This window comes from Erinaceus europaeus, chromosome 9 (assembly GCF_950295315.1).
Source record: "Erinaceus europaeus chromosome 9, mEriEur2.1, whole genome shotgun sequence".
In the NCBI taxonomy this organism is placed as follows: domain Eukaryota; kingdom Metazoa; phylum Chordata; class Mammalia; order Eulipotyphla; family Erinaceidae; genus Erinaceus; species Erinaceus europaeus.
This window is the reverse complement of record NC_080170.1, coordinates 16,036,934-16,059,269: the sequence shown is the minus strand read 5'-3', so window position 1 is coordinate 16,059,269 and position 22,336 is coordinate 16,036,934. Positions and strand designations below refer to the sequence as shown.

The 22,336-nt window shown below is 60.1% G+C and overlaps 1 protein-coding gene across 1 annotated transcript in view; it reads right to left on the bottom strand.

Annotated features, from left to right (window-relative positions):
- Positions 1-597: 597 nt before the first annotated feature.
- Positions 598-22,336, bottom strand: part of OBSCN (obscurin, cytoskeletal calmodulin and titin-interacting RhoGEF) — a 124,256-nt gene continuing 102,517 nt past the window's right edge. Inside the window, exons 87-117 of the mRNA XM_060197425.1 lie at positions 20,832-20,999; positions 20,455-20,557; positions 19,686-19,815; positions 18,738-18,846; positions 13,708-13,710; positions 12,136-12,312; positions 11,453-11,576; positions 11,217-11,341; positions 10,750-10,862; positions 10,479-10,647; positions 10,253-10,334; positions 9,948-10,148; positions 9,354-9,414; positions 9,002-9,079; positions 8,533-8,705; positions 8,365-8,391; positions 7,564-7,716; positions 7,417-7,462; positions 7,224-7,301; positions 4,995-6,966; positions 4,420-4,500; positions 4,023-4,133; positions 3,738-3,905; positions 2,863-2,985; positions 2,538-2,708; positions 2,224-2,308; positions 1,788-2,027; positions 1,481-1,704; positions 1,291-1,366; positions 916-1,065; positions 598-811 (exon numbers count right to left, since the gene is read on the bottom strand). Coding sequence (XP_060053408.1) covers positions 634-811; positions 916-1,065; positions 1,291-1,366; positions 1,481-1,704; positions 1,788-2,027; positions 2,224-2,308; positions 2,538-2,708; positions 2,863-2,985; positions 3,738-3,905; positions 4,023-4,133; positions 4,420-4,500; positions 4,995-6,966; positions 7,224-7,301; positions 7,417-7,462; positions 7,564-7,716; positions 8,365-8,391; positions 8,533-8,705; positions 9,002-9,079; positions 9,354-9,414; positions 9,948-10,148; positions 10,253-10,334; positions 10,479-10,647; positions 10,750-10,862; positions 11,217-11,341; positions 11,453-11,576; positions 12,136-12,312; positions 13,708-13,710; positions 18,738-18,846; positions 19,686-19,815; positions 20,455-20,557; positions 20,832-20,999 — 5,699 coding nt within the window. The 3' untranslated portion in view covers positions 598-633. The remainder of the gene's footprint in view (positions 812-915; positions 1,066-1,290; positions 1,367-1,480; positions 1,705-1,787; positions 2,028-2,223; positions 2,309-2,537; positions 2,709-2,862; positions 2,986-3,737; positions 3,906-4,022; positions 4,134-4,419; positions 4,501-4,994; positions 6,967-7,223; positions 7,302-7,416; positions 7,463-7,563; positions 7,717-8,364; positions 8,392-8,532; positions 8,706-9,001; positions 9,080-9,353; positions 9,415-9,947; positions 10,149-10,252; positions 10,335-10,478; positions 10,648-10,749; positions 10,863-11,216; positions 11,342-11,452; positions 11,577-12,135; positions 12,313-13,707; positions 13,711-18,737; positions 18,847-19,685; positions 19,816-20,454; positions 20,558-20,831; positions 21,000-22,336) is intronic.

Genomic DNA, 22,336 nt, shown 5'->3' with positions numbered 1-22,336 from the left:
GCTCACTACTTTGGGGCTAGACTGAACTGGCTGTGCAGGTCTTCATGTCCAAGTGAGGTGGGTCTGCTTGCTTTTAGAGAGACTGCAATCACTCATTCAGCCCACGCCCTCCATGTTTCAGGAACCCCCTAGACCACCTCTGACCCGCACACCCCCCAAATGGGGTTCTCAGGAGTGGGAGAAACCTCTGGCAGGAGCTAGGGTGGGGTGAGACTCCAATTCAGGCCCCTAGACAGCTAAAACCTGGGCACCAAGCCCCAAATGAGTCTTCCAGCACTCACCTCCCTGGCCCGACTGCTGCTCGCCAGGCTCCTCCCACCTCACTCCGCCAGAGCGACCTGCACCTGCCCGCACTCAGGTGCCAGGTAAGGGTGCTGTCCCCAGTGCCAAGGGAGGAACCCCCGCTCCCCCGCTTGCTCTGGTCTGCCGGGACTTCTGCTTAACGGCCTGGCAAGCTATCAGGTCTCCACTCCTCCAAGCAAGAATGTTGACCTCCCTGTCCCCTTGCATAGGGAAGACACACCCCTCTCCCCTTCAGGCCTAGGAAGGGCTCAAGACCTTCCCCGTGACCCCCGCAGCAAACAGGACGCTCTGAGGTTCTCTTGGGCTGTTTATTAGCGAGTCGGTGGAAGCTCAGCGCGTCTGCGCCAGGCTGTGCTTCTTGGACAGCAGCGCCCTCCTCTTCTCCCGCTCCCGCACGAAGGCGCGCAGCCGCGCAGTGGGGAAGGTCACCGGCGCGGGCTGCGAGGCTGCCGGGCCCTCCTCGGTCAACCACGGACACTGCAGGCAGCTGGACGCGCACGGCCGACCCCTGCGGAGCGGACAGGAGTCAGCGGGGCGGGGCGAAGGGGCTAGGGGACAAGGAGGGCAGAGGCTAGCCGCGAACACCCGGACGCGCGGGGGTGGCTGCCTCACCAGGGGTGCGCACACAGGGTGCTCCGAAGGAAGGCCACGGCGCCGCCCGACAGCCCCGCGTAGCAGCGGCCCAGGCGAACCAGCCCCTTGCGCACGCCCTTCTGCAGGTCACGCAGCCCCTCGCTGCTCACCGGGTACTCGGCGCTGAGCCTGCAGGGGGAGGCAGAGGACTCCGGTTACTATGCGACAAGGCTTTGCCCATGACACTTCCCATGTGGTGCCAAGGCTAGGACCTGGAGCACGCGCTCATGGCAAGGCAGTGAGTCCTATCCTGTGAGCTTCCTCTCCAGCCCCGAGGCCTACCCCTGGCTGCAACCCGCAGAGGGTTCTGGAAACCTGGGTCGCTCTGGGTGGCCCCAGTGCACAAGGACTCACATGATGAACGCCGTGACACCAATGGCCCAGATGTCTGTCTGAGGTGAGGCCCCTTGGCCCTCCAGGAGCTCCGGAGCTGGGGACCATACAGGTGGGAACACAGGTGAGAGGCTAGGAGGCTGTGGGGACAGGCCTGGGGGGAGGGGCTCTCTCCACCCCACCCCAGCTCAGGCCTGTGGGCTCTGCGCACCCATGGTCTCCAGGTAGTCCTTGAAGCCTTCCGAGGGCAGGACCCGCTCCTGGGCGAGGCTCTGGGCACTGCCCATGTCCACCACTTTCAGCAGGTTGTACTCGGTGATGACCATGTTCTCGGACCTGAGGTCCAGGTGCAGGATGCGCTGGGCATGCAGGTACTGGGTGGCACTCAGCACCTGCCATAGGTAGTCCTTCACCTCCGACTCCATGTACGTGTCCCTGGGGGCAGAGGGTGGCTCAGGAGGGGGGGGGGTCCGTCGCAGCCCCTCCCTGAACGCCACATCCAGGTTGCAGCCCCTCACCTCTGGGCCAGGCAGGGGAGCAACTCGAGCCCAGAGCACAGTTCCAGCATGAGCACCAGGTGCCGGGGGCTGAGGTAGGCGGCCTGCAGCTGGGCCAGGTGTGGGTGGCGCAGGCCCTTGAGCACCTCGTACTCTCGAAGCACGGCTGCCCTGTCCTGGGGCCGGTAGGGCACGATCTTGGCGGCCAGCGCCCGCCCGCTGGTCTTCTCCCGGCACTGCCGCACCATGCTGAAGCGGCCCCTGGCAGACAAGACCCAACCGAGGACCCCGCTGGCAGGCAGCCCCACGCCCCTGCCCACACATAGCAATGGAAGTGGCTTTCCAGAACCTTCCAGGACTAGGGCAAGTACTGACAGAAGGTGGTTGGAGAGGTACTGGGCAATGGCAGCTGGGGTGCAGGGGGAGCCAGCAGGGTGGGTGGGGGAGGTCGAGGCACCTTCGGATCTGCATCTGGAAGGCAAAAGCCTGCCTGCTGGGGAGGGGCTGGGCTGGCCGCACTGAGCTGCTTTCTTCCTCTGAAGCTGTGGGGAGAGGAACGGGTGAGTGGGGGACACCTGCAGCCTCAGAACCCCTTTCTCCATCGCCTCGCCCTAGGCACCCCAGCAAGGAGCCCCTCTTTGACACATCCCACCCCTGCCCACTGTACACATGCACTCCAACCTTTCACTCCTGTGGTCATTTGGGAGTGGACTACCCCCAGCCCAGCAGGGATCCTGTACCCTCAACCCCAGGCCCCGCAGGGCGGCTCACCCAGGTGGCCACGGGCTCCCAGGAGCACCTCCTCCGAGGGGCTGCTGTAGGGGCCCATGCCTGCCTTGCTGACGCAGGCTGTGCGGAAGGTGTATGAACTGCCCCGAGGGAGCCTGCCAGTGACGTAGCAGCAGTCAAAGATGTCTGTGGCCAGCGTGTTCCAGCTGCCACCTGGAGCACAGGGGAGTGGGGGATCTCAGCCCGAGACTCCCACTCCACATCCATAAGACACAGAGGGGAAGGAACAGAGCCTGCTTCCTAAGACCCCCTCCCCTACCCCCACACACAAGGGCCCCGGGGTCCCCACAGAGGCCAGGACAGCTACCTTCCACACTGCACTGCACAATGTAAGTCACAGGGCCGCAGGACTCCACAGGCTTCCAGACTAACAGTACCCCGTCAGCATACACCTCCCCGATGTCAGGGCGAGGGGAGGATGAGGGGCGCTCTATAGGGCCCAGAGTTCTCATTTGAGGCTGGCTCCTAGGAACCATGGGCCCCTCCTCACTTGCACCCTGCCTCACCCTACACCCTTGGCTGCTGCCAGGCCTGCCCCACCCTCCACTTCTGTTCACCGTGCTTCCCTCCAGTGCTGACTGGTGGCAAAGGCCTAGTGCCTCTTCCAGCTGAGGGGGAAAGTCCCAGGAAACAGTCTCCCAGGGCTGTGAGCTGCTGAGGGGCCTGTCCTGCCCTTTCAATTTGGTCAGCAGCTACGATAGGGTATAAGGCTGGCTCCCCTTGGAGGTCAGCCTGGCATTCGGACACAAAGCCCTGAAGCCCCTGCCTCAGGGCCCCCAGAAACACTTCCAAAACACATATTTTGAGATCTCGGCTACAAATCCAGAAACAGCTTCTTCTTAACATTTTATTTGCAAGAAACACTGGGGGAGAGTAGGATAGGAACCCCCTACCTCTACCCCACCAAGAGGTGGGGGTTTGGGCAGGAGCTGAGCTCCCCCATCTCCCACTTCTACCCTGGGATCCCAGTCCACACCCCAACTCTAGGTCCTGGCAACATGGGCCAGGAATGCCTGGGGTTCTGGTAGGAGAGTCATACTCCAGAGCCAGGGTGGGTACACACAGCCAGCTCAGAAGGGAGCTGGTCTCCAGGCCCCTGGAAAGGCCCTTATTTAAGGTCTTCTGGAAACCTCTGGTAGGGGGCAATGAACACAGGTGCCCCTCCCTCTGTAGCCCACCCACCTGCTTTCCGGAGGACTGCCGTGGTTGTGGCCATGCCCAGGGCATTGTGCACGCTGCATGTGTACATGCCCAGGTCATCGGCCATCACCACCAGGATGGTCAGAAGCTGGAAGTTCTTGAGGGTTGAGGAGATGAGGACGCGGCCACTGCTCTCCAAGGGGGCTCCATCTGCAGCAGGGCAGGGCTTGGGGGGTGACTCACTACCCAGGACCCCGTGCCCACTCTGGGCCTGTTTCCCTGTATCCTCAGAGCACCCCTGCCTCCCTGGCCAGAGCAGCCACATACCTTTGCTCCATGTGGCCTCTACAGCTGGCTGTGCTGATACCTGGCAGGCAAGCGTCACCGACTGGCCCAGGACCACCGTCTCATCTGCCAGCTCCCTCAGGAACATTGGTGCTGGGAAATTGAGGTGAGGAAAACCTTCAGGGGTAGCCTCTGACATGTCAGCATTGCCTGACGCCAAGGCAGGGGTGCTGGACAGAACCCCCACCTCCACCTGGCTCATCTTCAACATCAGCACCTCCTTTAGGAAGGCCTCCAAGGCTGCTCAGTCCTGAACCTTTACTGAGGGGGGTCTCCCTCCCTACCCCCTTCTGGACACATGGGTATGAGTGTGTGGCCCACTGATTAGGGTGCCAAGGAGGGCACCCTCCAGTCAGGTCCCCGTGAACAGCACGCACACCTTGGTCTCTGCTCTTCAGACCCGACAGCTGGAAGGATGTTAGACCTGGCTTCTTCCTAGGGGGCCCTTCTTTCTCTGGACCTGCAGGGGGATGGGCCACAAAAGGTCACTGGGGACACAGCTCCTCTGAGCGTCCAGCACTGTTATCACACACACAGGGCAGTTGAACTCAGGGCCTTCTGGCCCACTGCCCAGACTCCCACATGGTAGAACAACTCTGGCCCAAGGAAGCTTCTTGAAAACAGAAGCTGAATCTGTTTCAGAGCCCACTCCCTACCGAAGCCCTTCCTGCTCAAGACGGCCTGAGGGAAGTGACAGCATGGGGCACAGGTGCTGGGGAGGCCTGGGCTGAGGCAGGTCAGGGGCCAGGGAGGGCTGGCCTTACGCTGTGCCAGATCTCAGGACTGGCTCTCAGATACACACAGGAGGGGCCTAGGTCAAGAAGTTGACCTCAGAAACGGGTGCTGTTTCTCAAGCCTGGGAGCAGGGTCTCCTGAGCTGCTGGTCCAGCCACAGGAAGCAAAGTGCCCAGAGGTGCAGAGCAGGGATCCCTGGACACATAAACAGAGAGTCACCTTCAAGCTTGCCCTTCAAGAGGCGGGAGATGTGAGCCATGGAGGCCCTCACCCGGCGGCGCAGGCCCAGCTCCAGCGACTCCTCCAGCAGCTCTCGGCCTAGGGACGGGATGGCCCACTTGCGCTTCCGGCTGCCAGCCTCTCCCAGCAGGGCCTGCATGTCGTCCTGCTCCTCTGAGATCTCCAGGCCGACGGGGCCCAGTGTACCCAGCCAGGGCCACTCCACCCCCGGGAGCTCGGCCAGCTCCTCGTCTGCCTCAGAAGCAGGCGAGGACGGCTCCTGCTCCACCGCTGGCTTGGGGACCTTCCTGAAGATCATGAACTCGAAGGGGAGATACTTGATGTCATAGAGGTCAGACAGGTTGAGGTAGGCAGGCTCCACCTCCGAGATGTCCAGGGAGATGGTGTCCGCTGCCTCCGTGTGGCCCGCCAGGTCCTGGATCTGCACCAGTGATACCTGGGAGCCTGCACCAAAGTCATCCCAGGACCTCAGCTCGGGGGAGGCCCGTTGGGGGACCCAGCTGCCCTGGGGCAGGGTCTCTGCTGAGGCAGCGGCTGGGGGCAAGGGGCTCTCAGTCCACTCATCCTGCTCCTCCGAGGACTGAGAGGTAGCCCAGGTCATCCTGGCCCACAGGGGCCCCTGCCCCATCATGCCTCCGGCATCCCCTCCAAAGGCGAAGGCGCCATAGCCTGCTACCCCCGCATATCCCCCCCGTTGCCCCAGGGAGAACTTCCTGGTGGTGGCCTGCTCCTGAGGCCGGGGAGGGACAGGCGAAGGCTCTGCCTCTAGAGCCAGGTCCTCATCCAGGGAGGGCTCCATGCCCACTGGGGACGAAGGTCCTGAGGACTTGGGTGAGGCTGGTCTCCCAGGCAGAGAGATGTCTTCAGCTCCCCTTTTAAGGCCTGGTTTAGGGCCTGCCTGGGTTGAGGAGGGGATGGGCTGGGGCTTCTCAGAGAGGAAGAGGCTGGAGGGTGCCAGGAGGGTCTGCCCTGCAGAGCCAGAGCCAGGAGATGATGGTGCAACAGATGTAGAGGGACCACTGCCCTCCTGGGGAGCAGGACACCAGGGGGAATGCCCCCCAAAGCCATCCTGGGTCAATCCCTCTTCTTGAGGGGTACCCAGGGTGCCACCCGTGGATGGAAACAGTCTGGACCCCTGCAGGGTCCCCTCTGGGTGCTGTATCTTTGGAGCAGTTGCTGCACCTGTGACCCCTGCAGTCACATTCCCCACAGGACCCCCTTGGAGGCCTGAGGTGGTCATGGGGGGACACCGCCCGCCTGGGCAGCCAGGCTCAGCAGAGGGCCTGGTCGTGCTGAGCAAGTCGAAGTCTAGGGAATGGCTGCGGCCAGAGGCCCCATGGGCACTGGGGCCCGACTGCAGTGGGGCAGCATCCAGGGAGGGCACTTTGGCCAGTGGGGCCGCCTGCTCCTCCTGAGCCGCCTCCTCCTCCAGTGCCTGGTGCTCCAGCAGTGGCTCCCGCAGGCCGGGCAGGGCCCTGGCGAAGTAGCCACCCTTCAGCAGATGCCGCCGCCGACCCGAGTGCCGCCTGCCGCCTGGGGCCAGGCCACCCCGCTCGGCGCCCTCACCCGCCTGCTGATAGAACAGGCTGCGGATAACGCTGTGTCGGGGCACACAGCCCGGGCTGGGTGGCTGGGCTTCAGGGGCTACTACGTCCTGGGGTGCAGGGGTGGCAGGAGGGCAGGCCTCAGCCTCCTCGGGCAGGCTGGATGAGGGCCTCAGGAAGCCCCGGGGGTGCAGCAGCGGAGAGTGGCTCACAGGGGAGGGTGGCAGGGACTTGGCTCGGGCGAAGGGCGCCAGCTCGTTATCAGAGGAGGAGGAGGAGCTGGAGGAGGCACTGGCATCGCTGCGCAGGTGCCGGGCCACCCCCAGGGATGGGCTGTCAGGTGAGCCCTGCAGCAGCTCGGGGATGGAGCGCATCACCAGGATGGACTTGTAGCTCATCAGCGAACGCTGGGGGAGGGGGAGGGGGCAGACGGGGTGTCAGCTCGGCTGGACTTCCCAGATGCAGGCTGGGAGCCACATGTGACATGCACCCTGCCCCACCCCACTCTGGACAGGGACACCCACAGGAGGCGTCATTCCACTCAGAGCAGGGGTACCCACAGGGGGCCTCACCCCACTCTGAATAGGGACACCCACCCACAGGGGGCCTCCTGCCCCTATCAGTCTCCCAGGGGTGCCTCCAGCCCCCTCCCAGATGAGCTCACCTGCCAGCGGCTCCGGGCCAGGAGGAACTTGAGCTGTTTAGTGTTAATGAAGTGGGCCTCCTCTGCAGGCACGGATGTCTGGGGACCCAGGTGAAGGAGCCATGTTGGTGAGGAGACCCTGTGGACCACACAGCAGCCCTCCACCCCAGCCTGTTTCCCTGTGTTCCAGTTCTGCTTGTGCTCATCTGCTCACCTGGAACCAGGGGTGGGTCAGGCACTTGGCAGCACTGGGCCGGGTCCTGGGTGGGGGACAGGAAGAGGGGTCAGGCCAGGTAGCAGGGGACCCCAGGGCTGGTGCAGAGGCCCCAGGAAGGGGTGGCAATGGGGTAGCTGCACTCACCCTGGTGCCCTCTGCAGGGTGGCCTTGATGAAGTCCTGTGCCTCCTGGCTGAGGTTGGTGGCCGCAGGACTGCTCCAGGACACCCGGCCCTCCAGCACGTTGAGAAGGGTGGCACGGTCACTCTCGCCGGCAAAAGGGGATGAGCATGTCAGGCTGAAAGCAGAGGGCATCCGGCCACATGCAGCATGACCCCACTTGCTGGCTCCATAGCGAACAGGCTGTCAAGGGTTTGGTGGGGCCACATCCCCCTGCCTTGAGAATCCCAGCAGGTGTCTCAGATTCGCCCCAGGATCCAGGCTCAGCCTGGGCTGGGCATTGGGTCCTAGGCCATGGCAGAGAGCCAGGCTTAGTGTGTGTGTTGGGGGGAGGGGTGGTTCCGGGTCTTAGCCCAAAGTGGGGACTCAAGCTCAGGCTAAGACAGTATCTAGGCTTAGTCATGGGTGGGCACCGAGGCACAGAGTGAAGATCCAAGCTCAACCTAGGGCAGGGATCCAAGTCTAGACCACCAGATCCTCAGGCAGCAAAACTGTTCCTTGGGGTCTTTGGACAACCCCCCCCCCCCAATGTAGGCGGTAAGCCCCAGGCCTCCTACCAGGCAGAGGCCCTGTGACAGGGTGTGTGTGAAGAGAACACAACACATGCCCTTTATCGGAGCTGGCCAACTGCCTGTTCCCAACATAGCTGCCCCTCGGGGCTGATCTGGGTGGCATCCAGGGGTGTACGTGGCCTCATGGGCCTGCTAGGGAGGGATCTGGGGTCAGCTTTGCTGGAGGAGGTTGACAGGAGTGGGGATCTGCTCACCTCAGGTAGGAGATGACCCCCATGGCCCTGCAGGAAGAAACCACACTGGTGAGTCTCCTTGGCCCGGCAACTGACCCGAAAGAGGTGGGGGAGGGGGCAGGCAGGTGGAAGCTGTGTGGTAGGTAGGCAGGGTTCAAAAGTCAGCACCCAGACAGTGGATTCACTCACCAGATGTCGGAGGCCTCACTCACTGGAGTCTGCTCAATGATCTCGGGGGCCACAAACTCAGGGCACCCATGCTTGCTGTACTGTGGCTCAGCCAGGGTGACTTTTTGGGCAAAGCCAAAGTCACAGATCTTAATGTCTTCTCGGGCAGGATGCACCATCAGGATGTTGGGAGGCTGTCAGGCAGAGTCACGGAGTGGGTGAGGACACATGCTGAGGAGGTGACTCCCGGGGCTCCCAATGGCATGACTATGAGGGGCTGCCCCCACCACTGGCGGTGACGCCAGTGCTGAGCAGCTCTCTGCTACTTGGAGAACCCACCCGAAGAGGAATGCATGCATGGGTGAGCTCCTTAGCTCTGGAGGCAAGCAAGTCCTGGCAGGGGATCTGGGAGAGGTGGACCTGCAGGGCCCAGGCCCCCACCTGCCCATCTCCTGGCTCTGAGAGTAGCGGGGGTGGGGGGGGTGAGCACCTTTATATCCAAGTGGAGGACCCCATGGCCATGCAGGTAGTGCAGCCCCTCCACCAGCTGCTGGATATAGATCTTGACCTGTGGCAAAGGGGACATTAAGTGGCATGGCAGGTGACACATATGGAGACTGGGGAAGTCCTCTGGGACCCAGAACATCAGCCGGTTTGGGGTGTGGAGCAGCCCAAGTCAAGCAGCAGGCCAGCTCTGGGAGGGACAGGGTGAGCCAGGGCCCCAGAGGGAAAGCCCTCGAGCCTGAGGTAGGAGCTGGACACCCCACTAGGCAGTGGGGAGCTCAGATCTCTGATGCAGGTGTGCAGGCCTGCAGTTCAGGGGCAGCTGGGCATCTGGTCACCTCTGCCTCAGTCACCACGCTCTTCTTGAACAGACGGTCCAGCAGCTCCTCTGATGAGCACCTGGGTTCTGTCAAGGAAAGTTCTGGGGGATGTCAACCCACCCAACCCACCCAACCCACCGTTTGATCTGAGATGGGAGTGAGGTAGGGAGGGAGGGGCAGGGACCCCAGGCAAGTGGCTGAGGCCTATCGGCAGGGGAGGTAAGGGCGTGGCCAGCCAGGCCTTGGTGGGGTAAAGGGAGACTCAGAGAGGGAGGGGTATGGGGCTGTCCCTTCCTGGAGCCTGGGTGCGCAGCCCAGGAGCCGTAGCCTTGGAGCCCTGGCTCCTCATAGAAAGTCCAGTCTCCCTCCTGGAGAGGCCACAGGAGCTCAGGCTCAGACTGAGGTTGAACTGGAACCCTCTGTTGAGACCTGCAGAACTCCGCCAAATTCCTGGCCATGGGGACTATGAGCTACCTGACAGCCCTGCCTGTCACAGGAATGTGGGAAGACAGGCCAGGCCTGGGACAGCAGAGCCTCAGGGAACATGAGGCCATGCTGACCCCCTGCGACCCCTGGTGCCCACACCCCCACAGCTCCCCCAAGGTTAGATACAGCTCCAGGACAAGGATCAGGGTCTTCCGGGTCTCAAACTCGTCCAGCAGCATAGTGACCAGGGGGTGGCTCAGGGTGGCTAGGATGTCCCGCTCACGGTAAGCCTGGACCCTCGTCCTGCTCCGCAGGGGGATGAACTTGGCCGCGCAGGACAACTGGTTTCCTTTGTGCTGTACCCGCTTTACGAAGCCGAAGACGCCCCTGGGGGAGGGAGCCTGCTCTGGATATGCAGTTGGAATGTCCTAGAGGTGAGGACTCTGGGGACTTGTAGATGCAGGGACTCCTGGCTGCTGGGGGGCACTTACCTCCCTATCTCCTCCTTGACCTCATAGAAGGAGTGCAGTTTCCTCCGGTAACTAGGCTTTTCTGAGTCTGGCTCACCATCCCCTGGAGTCAGGCAGGGGTCAGTCAGTGGTGTGGGCAAGGATGACGACCTGTTCCTGTCCCTCTGTCCCCCACTTCTATAGTGCCTGAGCTCATGGGAGCCAGCGTGGGGCAGAGGCTGGGGCCAGGAAGGTGTCCCCGACTCACCCCCCTGGACCAGCAGCTCCGCCTTGCACAGCACCTGGCCCCCAGCATTATGGGCCAGGCAGGTGTAGACACCAGCATCATGCGGGGCCACATTCCTCAGTTCTAGGGAGTAGGTGGTCCCATCCTGCTGCAGGCTGAACCGGGGGCCTTCCTCCAGCAGAGTGCTGCCCTAGAGGCACCAGGCAAGAGCGGCCATCAGCCTACCCCAGGAAACTAGGCCAGCAGCCCCTCAACCCCACAGCCTCTCTTCATGCCCTAGGCCTGTGCCCACCTTGTACCAAGTCACTGTGGGCTGGGGGTTGCCCTCGATGACTGCCTGGAAGCTTGCTGTGCCACCCTTCTGTGCCTGCACATCCTCAATGGTGACCTGCATGGATGGGGGCCCTGGGGGGCCGGGGGAGACACCTAGGCTGAGCCTCCTCCCCAGCTGCATGGCCTGTGGTCACTGAGACCCTGTGTGCTGGCAGTGTCCCGGGGCAGCAGAGCCTCCATCATGGGGACCACCCCCTCCTGGCCCCACCCAGACCCTGCATGCCTCCTTCCAGTCTAACCATGGGCCCTCCTGTTTCAGCCTCTACCCTTGGCGGGCTGAGCAGAAGAGGCTGAGTCGACATGAAGTTCACTGCCATCCCCTGCCCCAGCTAAGACAGGGAATCCCACTTCAGGGACGCAGGGAGAAGCAGCAGTGTTCATCCCAGCAGGGTGGGGAGTACACCTAACCCCTTGGCTGCTGCCTACTTGTGGGCCCAGCCTCGCCAGCCTGGAACACGTATGTCCTATGGGTGGTCTCCGTGATCACGTGGCTGTGGACATCCCACAGAGTCTGTGCTGCCCCCTCGATGGGCCAGGCTGGTCCCTCCATCCTGGGGACAGGGAGACGCTTAGCCATCTGCCTCACCTTGACTCCTGGGGTGGGGCCGGAAGCCCCTCTTTAAGTTCCATCCATCACAACCCCAGCAGGCTGGGGAGGTTACCGAATGGGCACAGTCCGCCCCTGGGGCTCAGCAGCCTGCTCCTCCTTTTCCTCTGGCTTCAGGCCTTCATGGGGGTGAGGCTGTGGCACCTTCCTGGGGGGCTCAGCTGGTGGGGAGCAAGGGGCTAGTGAGGCAGAGTTTGGGCTGGGCCTGGAGCTTTGCTCCACAACATGCCTCCAGGGCCCAGAAGGTGGAGCTCAGGCAGAGCTGGAAAGAATGAGGGTCCAAGCCCCAAATTCTCTGACACTCTGTCACCCTGCCACCCCTGTGAATCTCACAGGCCAGGGCACCCTCCTGTACTGAGCGGGTGACCACTGTCACCCCATCTGCACACCCACAGGGGTGCAGCAGGCTTTAAGAGAGGGGTCTCTGCAGCATCTGGGTTCCCATTCTGTGGGGATGGCTGCCTCTCCCCCCCTCTCCTCCTCCCTGTCTGCCCACCTGCTCAGGGTACCCAGCAAGAACCCAGACTTGATGTGGGAGCCCCTAGAACAGACAGCTCTAAATGAGGGGTCTTCCCAGATGCCCCCAGCCTAGTCCTACAGATGGGGAGATGTCACTGAGTAGGGGTGGCCTTTCCCAGGACCCCACTGTATGAAATCAGTAGGGTGTTGGGTCTTGGGGTTCTGACAGCTCACTCAATGAACGGGCACTTGGAGAGCAGGCAGCCAGCACCCTCTCACCAGAAGTCCCAGCAGCCATGGTGCCTGGGGGCTGAAGACAGGCCTCCTGGACTTTGGGCGGCCCCCCAGGCCTTGGGGTGGGGCTGGCGTGGTCCCTGGCGGAATCTCCTGGAGCTTCAGACCCCACCAGGGGCCTCAGGGTGATCCCAGTCTCCTGATCCATTGGCTCCAGGGTGGCTGGTGGGAGCACAGCAGTATCTGTGGGAGGGCAGGTCAGCATGCAGTGATGAAGGGGGGGTCAGAGAGGGGCTCAGGGCCCCCACCCAGTCCTCAGAAACCACCCAGGTGAGCCAGAGTGGGGGGGGGGCTGGGAAATTCTGAAGGGGTCCAGGTACTGTGAGGGGAGATAGTGCTGGAGACCCGTCCACCCCAAAATGAAGCCAGATGCCTTCAAAGGGACGTGGGATCCTTGGGGTCTGCTGGCTGAATAGCACCCCAATGCAAGTTTTCTCCACATCTCACTCCTTCACCCCAGGATGGCCTCCCAGAAACCCCAGAGTTCTAGACTGCCCAGGCCAGGCAGAAGGGTAGGGATGGATGGTTGATGTCTTACTAGGCTAGGGGACTGAGGGGGAAAGAGTGGCTACCCATCCTCCCAGAAGCTTTCTCTCTTCCATGAGAACCGGGGTCATGGCACCCTCACCTACCCTTTGCCTGCACCTCCCCCACAGCTCCCTTCCAGAGAAACCATCAGACCCTCCCACACCCACACCGTGGGACCCTGCCCTCAGCCCCAGCACAAGCTCCCCCGCAGTTCCCCTCCTCCTCTGCCCAGTGCTGCACCCATCACAGGTCCCTGCCCAAGCCCCTCCTTCCTGTCTGTCTGTCTTTCTCCTTGCCCAGCTGGAGCTGTCTCTGCCCTCCACTGTGCTGGAGCACACACCCTCTCCTCCTCTCCAAAGATAGCAGCTGGACCCCCAACGAGTTCCCCCAACACACACGCTCTGGCTGACTGTGGCCTAGCAGCACACTGGGCAGGAAGGCTGGGAGTGACCTGGGCACACCTGGGCCCTGCACCCAGCCCCCCCACCCCGGACCTGAACCTCAGACACCCTCGGCCCATGGCTGCCCACCCAAGACGCATGAGCTGTCAGGTAGGGCAGCAAGGAGGAGCAGCAAAGGCAGAGTAGGGAGCCATTTATTAGCATCAAAGGCAGCTGCAGCTCCCTCCTGGGCAGAGCCGGGATCACCTGCGGAGAGGCTAGGAACCTGTGATGCCCAGAGGGTGTGCTCTGATGGGGGTTTGGCCCCACTGGGTGAGGGCAAGATGGGACACTATACAGGAGGAGGTGGGGAGCCACAGTCACAGGGATGCCTGGTAGTCAGACACTTGCAGTGTCCTCCACTGAGGACCAAGTCCTGAGAGGTAGGAGGTGCCCAGGGCCAGAGGGGAGAGCCCCGGGTTGTTAGGAGGTCAGGGGAGCTCCGAGTGCTTGTACCCAGGGTTCTGGCTCCCAGTGCTCTCCCAGAAGGGCCATCCAGAGTCCACCCCTGACTACAGGCCCAGCGCTGGCCTTAGCTCTGGGAGGGGCCAGGGGCCCCATCCTCATCCGGGTGGATGTGCAGGGTGACTGTCTCCCCCAGTGTCCCGAAGCCGAGCGTCTGAGTGGAAACTTCCGTCTTGAAGCTGCTCTGGCCGCTGTCCATGGAGCGCTGAATGTGGGTGCAGAAGGAAGGCTTCCAGGCGGCAGTGGCCCCTACCCGGGCCTCCCTCACAGAGAAGGAGACCCCCACTGGGCCCCGGACCTGGGGCCCTGACGGAGATGCCCCCTGGGGCCTGGCTGAGTGGCCAAAGAAGCCGGCTGGGTGCCCCACGTTGAGCAGGACAGGCTGACCCACAGTGGGCTCCCTGATCTCTCTCTGCAGTACTGCAACCTCGCAGGGGGGGTCGTTGGAGGGGCCGTGCCCGGGTCGCAGGCAGCCGAAGGTCTCTCCAGCCTGTGGCACATAATCATCCAGGTCAGCCAGCGTCATTGCCCGGCCATTGTGTGTGAGGATCTTGGGGTCCCGGCCCCAGAGGCCCTCAGCATCCTGAGGCTCCTCCTCCTCCTCCAGGAGGGTCTCCTCTTCAGCAGTCCAGGCTGGTGATGGCTCAGGGGGCTGCTCTGGCCCAACATCCACATGGAAGACAAGGGGCTCATCTGTAGTGACCTTGGCTCTGTCCCCGGCCCGGGGCTCCTGGGCCAGCAGCTTGTTGTTAGAGTTGTTCGTGTTGGGGTCCCCTCCAGAGGTTCCACCAGGCAGGGTGAAGAGAAGCCCTGTGGGGCTGCCAGGTACCTCTCCAGCGGGGGCTGTGCTCCCGAGACCGGCTTTCTTCACCCGGACTTCAATCGTCTCCTCCACCTCGACCCATTTGGGGTGGGGCCCCGTGCCCCTGGGCTGAGCGGGAGTGTGGGCCTCGGCCTCCGTGATGTACAACATGGGCACGGGGGGCCTCCGGCCAGGCTCGGCCTCAGGCCTGCAGGGCTGGCCGGCCCCCTGTGGGTACCGCGGCTCAGAGCCCAGTGGGCCTGGCCTGGGGGGACTGGCAGGGAGGCGGGAAGGTGAGCGAGCAGGAGACTTGCTGGGGGATGGGCGCCGACCTCGGGGGCTCTTCACCACAGTGGTGATGGTCTCCTCTCTGTGGGGAGAGGGCCAAGAGAAGGTGGGCACAGAGCCTTGAGGCCTCACCCAGGGCCTGAGCCAACAGTGCATGCAGGGTGGGCAAGAGAGCAGGCCTGTGCATAAGCAAGCAGCTGGTAAGGCTGCACCAAGAGCATCTATGCCTGCACTTGGACCCAGGCTCTGAAGCTCTCAGTGTAAAGTCTCAACTGACCAAATGTCAGGCTCTGAGGTGCAGACCTCAAAACAAGAGTCAAGGCAAATCTCAAAGCAGTGTGGTGCCCTATGTATTTGGGTGTCGGTCTGCCCTTCACAGCACCTCATTTTGGAAGTGCCAGTCCTCCCCACAGAACTGAGGGACATGTCACAGTCAGGCAGCCTGGAATCCCAGGACACACCTAGATCCTCCCCACCCCCCATATTCACCTACCAGTCTTGGGAATGTCTTGGGGTGTGTCCTGGCAGCTGTCAAGAGGTAGGGCACCCAAAAGCCCCAGTCAGAGCGAGCAGCTGAGAGCTGCCACCTCGGGTGCTCGTGAAGGATGCCAGAGCCTGGCCTCTCTGGAGGCAGGAGGCTAGGAAGCCTAAGTATAGCTACATGACCTTGGCCCCATAGCCCAAGACGGAAGGAGGGTGGGGAAAAGAGACAGAAGTCAAGGCCGATGTGCATGGCCATTCAGGGGGACACGGTGGGGGCCCTGACCTCCACTTCTAGGTGGGTGTGTACTCGAGGCTGCCAGACTGGGAGCATGCTCGGAGCCTCCACCAGCCAGCACCTCTGACTTGCATGTCCTCCTGGGCTCAGCTGAGGGGCCTGCTGTGTGTACATGTGCACATGCATGTGCGTGGATAAGCATGCTCAAGCATTCACATGCCCATGTGAGCACAGCATGGGACATGCACGTATGTGCAAGATGCTCATCTGTGTGTCTGCACATCTGCGTGTACACATGTGTGGGCTAAGCTGGATACAATCACCACCTGCCAGCAGGGACTGGGTCTTTCTTTGTTCAGCTTCTGCCTCCCTCAGGACTCTGCCCTCGTGTATTTCTCCCAGAGGTCAGCCTGGCCTTTGGGGGGGTGACTTTCTTCTACCTTTGGGCAAGTCATGGAGGGGTTTCCCCAGGTCTCCAGCCCTTTTGGAGAGCCAGGGAGTCCCCTGGTGTGCTTTCTAGTCATCTGAGGAGGGAGAGTTTATCCTTGCCTCCTGGCTTCCCAGTGCATTCGCCCTCCCCCGGCACACACCCCCAACTGGAATCCTCCCAGACTATCCAGCTGCAAACCAACCCTGCCTTCTGTGGGTGCACCCAGCCCCGGGCAGTTTGTGGGACTAGTTCTCATGCTTCTGCCAGCCTTGAAGGCGCAAGAAGAAGAAAGGGATGGTGGGTGTGTGGGAAGTGCTTTGTATCTGACTTGTCACAAGCCTCTTCTCTTCCCTGTTTACTCATATTGCTGATGTGAAGGCTTCCTGTTGTACTGGTGCAGTTAGTTAGATTCAAATGGAAGAAAATTAAATACATTTTAAAATCCAGCTCTTTGGTTGCTCTAGTCCATTTGAAATGCACCATTGCCACCCAGGCTGGTGGCTGCCATGGTGGAAGTGAACATGGTATGCTCTATGGTGGCGGGACCTGGGAGTATAGCTGGTGCCCGTCCCTTGCTAAGTGTGCCCTGCAGGGTGTTGGGGTGGCGAGGTCCTGGGCACGGGTGAGAGGCTGAGCAGAGGCGGCACGTGGCAGGGGGCAGGCAGGTTAGTGGCATGCAGGGGCACAGCAGTCAGAGGAAGTTAGGATCACGCCTGCACTTACATGATGACGGTTTTCTTGGGGACTCTAGTCTCCTGCTCAGTGACTACAAAGAAAACAGTCGGATAGCGAGGGTTACAACCAGCCTCTGGGCCAAGAGCCCTGGGTGGGTGGGGGGCTGTGTTGGCTCTGGACTGGGAGTCCTGGGCCCCAGCCTGCCTGGCAATGTGCCTTTGGGGGCCTTTCAGCCTGGATCCTCGGCTTTGCAGGAGATGGGGCAGTGCCTTCCCTGGAGGCTAGGGACAAGGGCCACATCACCGCTGTGTTCTAAGAGGGGGCAGGACCCATCTCTCCTGTCTTCAGAGGCTTCAGGTGAGGCCCCCACTACTCCTTCAGCCTGTGTGCCAGAGAGCGCTGAGAGCTATGTAGACCCCATTTCTCAGGCTGAGAAGCTGATAGGAGGCTGCATGGTGAGTTGGCTACTGCCTGCTTTAAAAAACTGTTCAAAAAGCCAAGAGCCATCTCTCTAGAGGAGTCTAGAGGTGGCACATCTGAACCTCATGGTATGAGGTCAGAGTCCTGCTGGGAGCAGCCAGAGGCTGCCTGAGTGGGGACTGCACTGGGGAGCAGGAAGCCCAAGGTCTCCTCAGTGGAGCTTCCCCTGCACTAGTGGCTTCACTTCTAGCCTTCCTCCTGTGTGCAGTCAGTGATGATGGAGGGGGGGGGTCTTGTCCCCATTTTTCAGGTGGGGGACAGGAAGGGACTCATCTGGGCACCGGCACTCCTGGTTCCATCAGTTGAGGTATGTCTAGTGCTGCATACCTGCTGCCCTCTGCGGAGGGGTACTCACTGGGAGACAGTGAGGATGTCTGGGCAAAGCTAGGCCTGTCCAATGCCCATAGGCCACACTGGAGTGCTGTGGAGAGCCAAACTTTCCCTGTCCTCCTTGACCAGCCTTGTCTTTCTGCTCCTGAGGTGGCCCTGGGCCGCTACACTGCTGTAGGCTTGCCCTGTACCTATACCCGCCGGGCTGTGTGTGTGCTACCAGGGGAAGGGCAGCAGTGCAAAGCAAGATCTCACAGGCAAGGGGGGAGCGCCTTCTCACAGGGCCGATGAGGGCCTGCTCCAGTTAAAGAGGAAGCAGCAGGGGATGGTTAGGAAGCAGGGAGGCTTCAAGGGCCAGCCAGCACCCATGGGCTCTGAAATGTCCTCTGAAATGATGGTCTTGTGGGGTGCTCTTGTCAGCAGCAGGGAGAGCTGAGCATCTTCAGCAGGAAGATTCTGCTGCTGCTTCCACCAGGGGGCATTCCAAGGGGGCAGGTTTGGCCAGTGCCAGTGGGGCCAGGAACAAGGCTCCTTGGCCATGAGGGCAGAAAGGGTCTTCGTGAGGGTGGTGGTCTCCGTCGAGGGTCCAAACATCTGATACCCCCTCCCTCCAGATGCATGGTGGACCCAGAAAGGGCTGGATTCCATGGCCCAAGACATCACAGAAGCCCAGTTTCCGACTCAGGGGTACAGATATTACAACTTGTCCCCGTGTGGGCACTGGGGTTCCACCAGGTGTTTGCGGGTCCAGCCTCTGTCTCCATGCTCCCAGGGACAGCAGGCTCCCCACCCAACAGGCAGCCCCCTCCAGGAAGGCAGCTCTGACCCGGTGCTCCCCCAGCCCTGCAAGCCCCATGAGGCCACCCTGCTGGACTGAGCAAGCTCAGCTCAGACACCAGAACCTTCCCCATCCCAGGCATCCTCACAGGACACAGATGGAGCCCTGCAAGCCCAGTGTGAGCAAAAGGCCAAGGGTCGCATCACCCTGTACCTCTCCCTGTCTGCATCCCAGGCCCAGCACGCCCCGGGCTTCCTCCCCAGGAACTGACCCAGAGCCAGCATCTTGCCTCTGCACTTGGCAATGCTGATTTGCTTTGAAGCCCTCCCTCCGGCCACTTCTGCCATCTTTGACCACTGCCTGGGGCCCAACTCTGATTTCAGTACACACTTCTTCCTTCCCCAGGGTGGGAGAGAGCAGAGTTTGGAGGCGTCCCAGCTTGGGGTCCACCACCCACCCACAGCAAGCCTCCACACATGCTGCTCTAGCTCAGAACCAGCACTCCTTGGTCCCTAAGACTCTAGAGACCCCTCCTCTCCCATCTGGGCCCCTTCCCCAAGGAGCCTGTTCAGATAGGCAGAGCGCTTAACTGCAGCTCATGGCCCTACCCAGGTACAAGGTGGGTCCAGGCTCTAGTGGTCACAGGTACCCACCTTCAATTGCAGCCACCTGTTCCCTGCGGCGCTGCTCTTGGGCCCGCAGTGCTGCACTCTGCATGTACAGCTCCGCACCACCCCGTGTCGAGCCAAGCCGGTTCACCAGCTATGGGACAAAGACAGCAGATGTTCAGAGCCAAGGGCTCCCCTTGAGGCTGTGCCCACTCTAGTTGTGTCCCTGAGTCTAGCCCAGATGAAACCGACAGTCAGAAGCTTCCCATAACCTCAAGGACACAGTCCACCACAGTGTCCAGTGTGGGAACTACAGGCTCCTGCACTCAAACATGGGGCTCATGCAGCCACAGAGTCAAAAATTCACCCAAAGCCAACCTGACTTAAGTGTAAGGTGCCTTGTGATGGAGTCATACAGCACAGGGCTACCTGCTTCGTGGGAGCTGCCATGGGTGGGTGGGGGGAGATGCCAAACTCCAGCTGGTACACCTGGCACAGTCTAGGTTGCAGCAGGCAAAGCACAGCCAGGGTCACAACCCTTCAGGAAACTGGGCCTCAGAGGACAGAGGGGACTCACCAGGGTCCCTCCTGAGTCTGTGTCACTTATCAGGGACTTTGGTGACACTAACCTGGTATTCCATAATCATGGGCAGGGGGCGACATCAGCCTGGTGTTCCCTCATCTTGGACTCTGGGTGACATCAGCCTGGTGTCTCTTCATCATGGGTACTGAGTGACACTAACCTACTGTCCTCTCATCACACAAGACAACATTAGCCTGCTGACCCTCATCAGGACTGAGTGACATTTGCTGGGTGTCCCTTCCTCATGGACATTGGGTAGCATTAGCCTGGTGTCCCATTATAATGAACACTGATCCTCTGGCCATGATGGAGGTAACATTGTCTGCTGTTCTGTCTCCTCTCTGTGGATAGTGCTGATGAACAGGGCCCCCATGGGGGCTGCACCTCAGCCTTGTCCAGGCTCCCCTCACCTCACACTCGTAGTGCCCCAGATCCTCGGCACAGGCAGCCCTGATCTCCAGCACCAGCACGCCACTGCGGGGCTCACTGAGGGTCCGGTACTTGCCACCAGGGGTCAGCAGAGAGCCATCCTTGTACCACCTGAGGCCAATGGGGTGGTGAGGTGGGGCTTATTATCAGAGGCTCATCCCTCCCTTCCACACACAAAGATCCCTCTAATGCAGTCCCCATCACCAGCCTTCCTTCTGCAGCAAAGGCTGCGGTCAAAACACATAGAGATGGAATACTACTCAGCTATAAAAAATGGTGACTTCACTGTTTTCAGCCGATCTTGGATGGACCTTGAAAAATTCATGTTAAGTGAAATAAGTCAGAAACAGAAGGATGAATATGGGATGATCTCACTCTCTAGGCAGAAGTTGAAAAACAAGATCAGAAGAGAAAACACAAGTAGAACCTGAACTGGAATTGGCACATTGCACCAAAGTAAAAGACTCTGGGTTGGGTGGGAGGGAGAATACAGGTCCAAAAAGGATGACAGAGGACCTAGTGGGGGTTGTATTGTTATATGGAAAACTGGGGAGTGTTATGCATGTACAAACTATTGTATTTACTGTTGAATGTAAATTCATTCCCCAATAAAGAAATTAAAAAAAAAACACAGAGAGAACCCACCCATCCTCCCACCACACACACTGCCATAAAGGCCTGACCCTGTGAACAGCACCTGCCCTCACTGACAGGCAGGGCCTCCCCTCCTCCCCTACCTGAGCCACCCACCTGATCTGAGGGTATGGGGCGCCTTCAAAGGAGCAGGTCACCTGGGCATCTTCTCCCTCCACAAAGGGCAGAGCCCGGACCTTGTTCACAAAGTACGGGGGCACTGTGGGCAGAAGGAGTGAGAAACAGAGATCCAAAAGGAGATACAGGAATAAAGAAGAAATATAGAGCTTGAGAGGCAGGGATAGAGAGCAAAAGAGACACAGAGATCCAGAGACATAGAAGAAACACAGAAAGGCAGAAAAAACAGAAAGACAGACAGATTCAGAAAGACAGATACAGAAATATGATGGAGCAGGATGCCCACCAGTGAGCCCACAGACCATAGCCGTCAGGCCCCATGCCCCATGGGGCACCCCCACACCCCTCCCACTCACCTTGCACCAAAATCTTGCCCAATGTGCTGGCATTGCCAGCAGCACTGGCTGCAAAGCACATGTACTGGCCAGAATCAGCCCCTGTCAGGTTGTCCAGGATGAGGGCACATGAGCCATCAGGGTCTTCAATAAAGATATGGTGAGGGTCCACCTCCACTGGCTTCCCATCTGCAAAGGTAAGAGTGGACTCCATGGGGAAAGAGGTCTGGTCTGCCTAGGGGATCACACTCACAGGGCGTGGGAGGATGTGTGTGTGTGTGTGTAGGGGGCAACCCCCCTAGGGGTCCAGATGGCCATGAACTGGTGCCTGGGATGAAGCAGCTCACTGCCATCTCCCATTGATATGCTTCTCCAGTCACCCTCATCCCAACATCCACCCAACCTTTTCTCCACCCCCACACAGTCCTTTCCCTGATGGATACTAAAAACACCAGAAAGAACTCTTTCATGCACTGATATACAAAAATTTAAAGCAGGACACTCCCCAGTGGCTGGATCTATACTGCACAAGGTAGGTTAGTGACAAGGGTTCACAAACAGCACATTATTAAGTCATGGGGGAACCTTAATATATGACTTGAAACTGGAAAAATAAACCCATCTGGCTGCCACACCCTTTCTTTGTGGCGATTCCAGGAAACAGCTGCTCTTGCTCCATTTCTGTGCTCCCCTCCCACCTCCTTCCAAAGAGCTCTTGGCTTTTCCTTCCTCCCACAGCAACTCCTGGTGCAGCAAAGAAGTGGTTCAGTTGTAGGAGTGGAATCCCTACAACTGAAGCCCTGGATTCATTCTCCAGTATCACACAGCATGAAGCAATGCTCTGTCTATTCCCTCTCACAAAGAATCTAATGAGGCTGAGGAGATGACCTGGTGGCTAGAACACAGGGTTCACATGGCTGCACATGCCAGAGCAGATGCTGGCCTGGCTCCTCTCTCTCAAGAAACCAACAAACCTTAAAAAAAAAAAAACTTTAAAAAGGGCCAGTGGTGGCACACCTGGTATAATGCACATGTTACCATGCCCAAGGACCTGGGTTCAAGCCCTCGGCCTCCACCTGCCGAGGGGATTGTGTTTTACGAGTAGTGAGGCAGTGCTATATGTGTCTCTTATACTCTTTATATCTCCCCTTTGCCTCTCAATTCCTGTCTCTATCATAAAAAATAAAATATTTAAAACACATACAAAAACAAACATAAATGGGGGGAAAATCACTTCAAAAAAACCTCAGCTAGTGGCAAGGTTGTCGGTGACATCAAGCCTACACTAATTTCTCAGTTGTCATCTCACTGTTAGAAATCCACCCTCTGGGACCAGCTTCCTGTCGAGGTTGGACCCAAGGGCAAAGCACCTCCAGCAGGTATGGGATGCTCCCACAGTGAGATGCACTAGATCTCAAGTCTGTCCTATCCAGAGGGAGTGGACAGAGATACTGGCATCCCCCCAAAGCTCATGAGGTGGGGTTTGGGGGATTCTCCCATGTGCAATGCATGCACACAGCTAACAC